The sequence below is a fragment of the Cydia amplana genome, chromosome 1 (genome assembly GCF_948474715.1).
Source record: "Cydia amplana chromosome 1, ilCydAmpl1.1, whole genome shotgun sequence".
Lineage (NCBI taxonomy): Eukaryota > Metazoa > Arthropoda > Insecta > Lepidoptera > Tortricidae > Cydia > Cydia amplana.
Genome location: NC_086069.1, coordinates 26140136 through 26148039, shown reverse-complemented (window position 1 = coordinate 26148039; position 7904 = coordinate 26140136). Strand labels below are relative to the sequence as shown.

At 39.3% G+C, this 7904-nt stretch overlaps 1 protein-coding gene across 1 annotated transcript; it reads right to left on the bottom strand.

Moving 5' to 3' along the window:
- Positions 1 to 2356: 2356 nt before the first annotated feature.
- Positions 2357 to 7003, bottom strand: LOC134654208 (pancreatic lipase-related protein 3-like). The gene is made up of 7 exons (XM_063509678.1): positions 6921 to 7003; positions 6413 to 6561; positions 5892 to 6143; positions 5563 to 5612; positions 5184 to 5325; positions 3684 to 3849; positions 2357 to 2458 (listed from the first exon to the last, which is right to left on the bottom strand). Exons 1-7 carry the CDS (start codon positions 6962 to 6964, stop codon positions 2362 to 2364), a joined length of 900 nt encoding a protein of 299 aa, XP_063365748.1. The 5' UTR covers positions 6965 to 7003; the 3' UTR covers positions 2357 to 2361.
- Between the last annotated feature and the right edge of the window lie 901 nt (positions 7004 to 7904).

The following is a 7904-nucleotide window of genomic DNA, read 5'->3' as shown; positions in this document are numbered from 1 at the left end:
GGTGACTGCTCGTAAAGATTTATCGAATTACCTTAGCAAGAACTATCTTGTTAAATAAAGCAATCAATTTTGACTCCTGTTCCATCGATATAAGTTTTGAAATAGGATAGCTTGGCAAAAGTGTAGTTACAAATATTTTAAGACCTTTAATGACGTTTATTATATAACTGGTATTTATTCATTATTCCTTGTTTAACTTTACTAAAGAACTATAGACTGGTGTTGCAATAAATGAATGACAGGCTATTCGTATAATGTTCTTTACAGCTTGCTATGTAATATGAGCGGTTATATTGCATGGAAATTTTCTCGTCTATTTCCTTTCTGGTTGCACTTTAAAGCCCTTTTTTTTAAATATGGTCTAAATCAGGGATGTTGCGGATGCAGATTTTTTGACATGATTTGCCATGATACGGATATTTAAAGGCTCACATCCGCGGATGCGGATGCGGATGTCAAGAGTAGGTACTTAGAAAACGTCAAATATTACATTTTTAGTAGGTATTTTTTTATTATATATACATTGAGCAAGAAAATAGGTGCGTTATATTTAATAAACAGTAACTTGGCCGACTTTTCTGGATCTAGACGATTTCGTTATAGGTAATGACGAAAATACCTAGCACTTACGCCGTCGCTAATATAAGACGTCCTGTACCGACTTGTTTGACATCCGCATCCGCATAAGCTCCGCATCAATTTTATGCGGATGCGGATGCAGATGCGGATGTTAAAAATAATGCGGAAGTTCCGCGGTTGCGGATGCGGATGTTCGCAACATCCCTGGTCTAAATCATCAGTGCTTACCTTACAATACCTACATAAACGCTTCCTTCACTACTTGTACCCTGCGCTCACTAAGCCGCCCTCGGGTCTGGTATCCACCAGACCTCACTCTGAAAATCCATTCTAACGACACCTCTTACAATACCTTTACCTATCGCTGAATAGTCACCAGGTATGTATGTCATAATAGCTTCGGATACTAAAATTGCTGCAACACCGGAGTTGCACAACCAATAGGATGGTCTCTCGAGGATGTTGATGTAAATTTCCTATCCAAAACTGTGGTTCTACGTTATTATAGACCGGGTTTTTTTATGAATTGACCATAATTTCACTTAGCTATCTTTATTTCGCGTCCTACAACTCAAATGACTTGACGAAGTAGGTATGTTCATGTTTTTGTAGTTATTTGTAGAGTCTGTGCGGAAAGAGAAGTCAGAAGAGTCGTGAAATGTATGGGGTCCAATACATTCTACGACTCTTTCCGCATAGACTCTAGCTATCACACGGCCTGGTCGCGTAGTAGCCAACGTGCCAATCGCTTATGCTTCGTAGCGATCGAAACGCAACTGTCACTGTCGCACTAATGAGCGGTGAGTGTGTGAGAGTGAGTGAGTGGAGAGTGAGACACAAAGCGTTTCGTTGTCGAAGCGATAGCGATTGTCAGATTAGCTAGGAGGCCTTTAAGACTGTTGTCAAAAGCCGTGAAACCCTTATTAAAATGTTGAAATTAAAATTGCCTTAATTTATTAATTTCCAATGAACCAGTGAAAACATTATCATGCCGACAGTTGGAGCAAGTAATGTGTTGGAGGCCCATTTATTTACTAGGAAGATGAGTTACTTTGTTTTACATTGTCAAGAGTGTCGAGTGTTACATTGCAACTCGAGCTCAAGGAAGCGTCTCGAATTAAAAGGGAAATGTCAAGTGAAAGTACAGCACACAGTCCAATGGAAGAATACTGCCTACGTTTATACAAGGTTTCGACGTTGTTTTTTTCCTTATGTTTGCAGCACTGTTTTATTTCCACCTGTAAGTACATAATATTTTCTAGTGGGTAAAATACGTACCTTACTGGTGCTCCCACATTGTATTTTGTTTATTATTATTAGGAAAGTTGTATTAGTATATATATATTACAGACCACTGTATGGTAAATAGTACATTACATACTTACCTAGGGAGGTGAATTCGTGAATGCTCCACATCGCAGTTCGGTTCGGGCCATAAATATGCGATCTGGGGCTTTACGAATTACCGCCCGTGGATTGTCTAAAAATTTACGTCTTGCCTTGGCCAGGAAGTGAGATTTTCTCCTCGCGTAGCCTACCCGCCCATCCCACTAGGGTGACGTAAATAAATGAATTGTCGATGCATATTGACTGTTTAAACGTATATCCGGTTTAGTTTTTAAATATCCGATTGCTTGAAGTTTTCGCCATATTTGGGAATACAAACGTTACTTTATTTTTTGGATGAAATGCTATACTTAAATGTTTATTTACAGCAACAATTATACATATTATAATTTAGTATCAATAAATCACGTTGATACTGCTAACATTTTACACTTGCTATCGCTTGAAAATACTTCTGGATGACTGTTTCTTGTTGCGGCCACGGGCGTACGGTGAATCGGAATTCGTCACGAAGAAGTAAAGGCCCGAAGCGCTGGAACAAAAGTAAAAAAAAAAACGCTTTTAAATTTAACCCCCGACAAATCTACTTTGGAACCTTGAACATCTACTTTGACCCTTGAACATATTTGCCAGAATGAGCTCGAATGGTAAAAATGGCGAGTCATTATACGACGAGCAATATAATATTGTGTCCGACGCTGGCCATTGACCACGAAAATGCATATTATGATTGTGAAGAAGAGTTATAGGCCCTGTTATGAGTGATCTTGAATGCACCACTCAGTCATGTAGTAGAACCACTAGTGGCACTTGGTACCGTAGAAGCCACGTCGGTAGGTAGTTATATACTCAGATGTGATAGTTACTTGAGTGACATCCATTCTCCATACAGCTCGTCGTCATCAGACCCGTTGCACCACCCGATCATGTACGAGAACCACGAACGGCACTTGGTACCGTAGAAGCCGACGGCAGTAGTTATACAGGGTGGCCCATTTAGGTCGGTCAGTATGGGAAAATCTGAAACTATAAGAAATAAGACGATCGCTTCTTAGGAACCATGTCATCGATTTTAGTAATAAGAAAAACTGCATTCATAAATTAAAAAAAAAATGTGTACTCAGCTCAGGAATCGAACCCGGACAAAAAATTTTGAAAAATAAAACTATTTTTTTTTCTATTTAGATATCGATTGTGTAGGTCTTAAGCAGTAAATGTTACTATGAAACATGATGTCTGAAATGAATAAAATGCATTGTTTTCATATCCTTTAATTTATTTTAGTAAGTTTACGAAATGACCACCATTTTTTTAAATACACTTTTCATTAAAAAAAAATTTAATGTATGAATGCAGTTTTTCTTGTTACTAAAATCGATGACATGGTTCCTAAGAAGAGATCGTCGTATGTCTTATAGTTTCAGATTTTCCCATACTGACCGATCTAAATGGGCCACCCTGTATACTGAGATATGATAGTTACTTGAGTGACATCCATTCTCCATACAGCTCGTCGTCATCAGACCCGTTGCACCACCCGATCATGTACGAGAACCACGAGCGGCACTTGGTACCGTAGAAGCCGACGTCAGTAGTTATATACTCAGATATGATAGTTACTTGAGTGACATCCATTCTCCATACAGCTCGTCGTCATCAGACCCGTTGCACCACCCGATCATGTACGAGAACCACAAGCGGCACTTGGTACCGTAGAAGCCGACGTCAGTAGTTATATACTCAGATATGATACTTACTTGAGTGACATCCATTCTCCATACAGCTCGTCGTCATCAGACCCGTTGCACCACCCGATCATGTACGAGAACCACGAGTGGCACTTGGTACCGTAGAAGCCGACGTCGGTGGTTATGGATTCCGCGTAATATGCCGGAGCTCTAGCGTGGTCGCAGCCTGATTTCGCTGGAATTTAATTAGGGTTCGGAGTTGATTATTGGCTACTAGCATACAGAGTGACCAAAAATAAATTAGTTTTGCTTTATATACTAGTTCTGTGAGTTTCGCCATTTAAAAAAATCAAAAACCAAAACTTGACAACAAAATTTCATGCGAATCGGAAACCACTTGCGCACCGCACTCGCTCGGTCTTCGCAAGACTTTGCCTCCCGTTCGTCTAAATCTCCGCAAACTGTTGTATCTGATAGTGATAACGCTAGGAGACCAAGGTACCTAATGCTCCTTTAACCTCCTAAGGCTCACTCACGATTCTACCTATAGGTAGTACCTACTTATATTGGAATAGAGTCGCATTTGTGTTGTTAAATTTTAGAACGAAACAAAATAAACTCTATTTGCTACATAGGTTCAAATTCCACTGTCAAAATTTGAACTATTTTCTTGTATTGTACGTGGCTGTCCCTTAAGAGGATAATAGTATTACATACCTAGGGAGGTGAATTCGTAAATGCTCCAGATCGCAGGTGTTTATCCATAAATATGTGAGCTGGGGCTTTACGAATTACCGCCCGTGGTTTGTATAAAGTTTTACGTCTTGCCTTGACCAGGAAGTGAGATTTTCTAAATTTTCTTCTTGCGTAGCGGAAACAAAATCCCACTTACGGGCCTAGGGTGAGGTAAAATCTTTAAACACTAGTTGCGTTGACCGACAAATATCGGTTTCGTTGAACTGCTCATATAAAATCTACAGGCGTTTTCTGCCAGGGCGTGCAACTAAAACCACATTGTTCTTATAGTTGTCTTTGCAATCGTCGAAATTTATCATAGGAATGACTGAAATAATAAAGAATAATAGGTACTGCAATATATGGATACCGTGACTACGGTTTTGAGGACTCACTTAACATGACTACAATTTTAGATAGTTAACTGATACCCAATAAACTTTTTTGATTATGGGCAAAAATAAAGGATGACTCACGTTAGACCGGGCCGTGTCCGGGCCGGAGATTCCGGAGCTTCGTTTTCTATGAAAAGCATCACGTGATGACCGGTCATCTGTCATAGAAAAGTAAGCGCCGGAAGCTCCGCCCCGGACACGGCCTGTACGGATATGATGGTCGTTCTTGTCTACGTGACAGCGTGATAAAACGGTGTCCGTCACTTTCTTTCCCACGGTGTTAAACAGTGACAGTTATTTTATCACGTGGATAAAGATGGATAAAGCTATCCATAATAGGCTGGCTGGTCTAAACGTAAGCAATCCTTAGTAAACCCTGTATTGTAACGTTTTTGGCATCGGAAAGCATTTCTTATTTCATCTGTAAAATACTACTCACTCTGTTCCTTCGTAGGTAAGCAACCGGGCTGGGTGAGCCCTCCGTTTGGGAACCAGTCGGACACGCCGCAGCTTTCCAGCTTGCCCTTCTCCAGCGAGTTGGTGTGCAGGCAGTCCACGTACTTAGCGTCACCGGAGTCCACCTTTAACACCAATGAAATAAGTCAGATTTTACCATATTTCGGGTATTTTTATTGACAATTTTTTACTTTTAACACTATACGTAAGTATATGATAGACTAGGCACGTAATGTATAAATAACATCCTCATGTTATTCGCGAGGTAAAGCCAAATTTTTGGTTTGGTCCTCGTGCTAAATTAAAGCTGCGTCTCCATTTTGTATCAGAAATTGAATCCTATACTTTGGTGTGTACGTTACCTTTTTATTTTTATCTTCGGTGACAAATAAGGGCATGGCTGGATCAAGGGCTGCAAAAATGAATTATGATACAATATAAAATAATGTGTGTCGTCTACTAAAATAATTTTAGACTTTGACAGTTTAAAAATAGCAATAAGTAAAATATGCATTACTTTGGTAAGAAAGAGTTGTTGGCAAAAAAGCTGGCACGTGCACTTTTCAGTGTTGTTCGAAAATATTGCTTAGGTACCCGATATTTTTTCCGATTTTTCACTCGTCAGAAATTTTACAACCAACCGAGTAAATAGTCTGTCCTGTATATTTTGACTTTGACTTTGTTTACTCACCGGATATCCTTTCCAACTTCCCACTTGTCAAAAAGTTTGCACTCAACCCAGCTGTTTGTCCTCCAAGACTGAAGCCGATTATGTGGAACTTCTTCAAATCGAAGCCGTGTTCGGTCACCAGTTGGTCGATGAGTTGGGCCGTGCACTTGCCGACCAGTTCCGTGTTCCGTGCCGCCTGGAAGTAGCACGGCTCGCGCGCGATGGGGTTGTAGTCGACGCTGATTACGTTGTAGTCGCAGCATTTCATGTACGCTGGGTTCAGAAAGACAGTTGGAGTGACGTAACTTGGATATTCAGACATGCTATGAAATAGATACCTAGTATAATTAATGATCTTATATTGAAAAGGTTCTATATTTTATTTGTACAATCCTTTAATGCTTTAAAGTTTCATATTAGAGTACCGTGACATAAATAGATAGCCATTGCTCTAGAAGTTGTGTAAGACATTTTATTCTGGGCCGATTATGAAACCTGTTCCTGTTGCAGGACAAGTAGACAAGGTTTCCTTTTGTTTTTACCTGGTCGTATTTCCTTGCTCGGTGAAAAGTCTTTATCGCCTGTGTACCCGTGAATGAGGATCTTGACGGGAGCGTCCGCGACCCACGGCGCCGATTTGATGGAGTCTGTGTCCATGGCTTGTACTTGATGTGGGTTGTCTTCGTTGGCTCTACATATGAAATAGGTAGACGTCTTTGTTAGTAAGACACCACAGACACATACCTTTCCTATAAGAAACAGGAAGACGTCTTTCTTACGATAGTAGTAAGACATACCTTTCCTATAACTCCTAGAAGTTTTCTTGTAGTGTCAGTTAAGTTTGTTATTTTTTACCAAATAAGATACTACCTACACATTTTCTAGATATGTTAGAAATAGTAGGTATTTTATGGTTTGATAGTCAACAAGGAAGCTAGCCCGGTTTTTCTAAAATACTTTCTGCGTGAATCTTAAGAATAAATCTAAGCTGCTGTCGTGATCACAATAATACATGTGTTTAGTATTACATACATTTAGTTTGTTACCTACCTCGTGTAGAGCCAAAATGTAATATTTTCGTTAGGGCATTCCATCGGCGGTGTTACGCACCCATGTTGCGCTCTTGCGTAGCTGAAAACTAAATAAGGTGAAAACGTATTATTAACTCGAAACTTCGAAACATTTTCCATATGATGATGATGATGAAGACCCTTCCGGCTGATTTAGGCCATGGCGACCACAAATACTATATTATTTATTATTGCTTTATTTCTATCATTTATATAAATTTAGATTTAATAATAGCCAAATTATTAATGTATTTAAATTCATGTTTTTCTTGCACTCAACTCTTAGATAGGTATATTAATTGTATATAAGCTTGTGTACATATTGCAAGAGATTTTATAGATATATATAAGGTGTATATTTTGCATGCTGCAATTCAGCTAAATGTGTGATACTTTGCAATTTGTAATATTTAAGACCTTTTGTTAACCACATTTAACGCAAATAAAGCTTTACTTTACTTTACTTTACTTTACTTTCGACTCCTAGTTTAGGTACTCGGCGCACGAGCGCCCTAAGATGGCTGACGTAGCCGATCTTCGAGGTGAACCCCCGCGCACATTGAGATTCTATATAGAGCTTTCATTATGTGTGTGGTGGTAAAAAATCGTGGTGGTGGTAAAAGTAAAAAGTCTAAAGACTTCATAAAGACTTCATAATTTTTAAAAGTTATTGAACAAAAGTGTCACCGTTCACCGTTTGAGGAGTACAATCCATGTTTTAATTATTTGCTCGTGTACAGGCCCACACCCGGTATGCCTCTGCTTGTTAGCATGATAAAATGATAATTGTATCGGCAATTTGTGTCAGTTGAATGGCTCGCCGGAAGACATTTGTGATAAGAGCGCACCTTCTGTGACGGTTACGACTCGGTTAAACGGAAGCTGTCAAAAATGTAAATGTAAAAGTACAAGCCGAAATAAAATGTCAATATTTGTTCGCATTTGTCGGTCGGCGATTAACTAA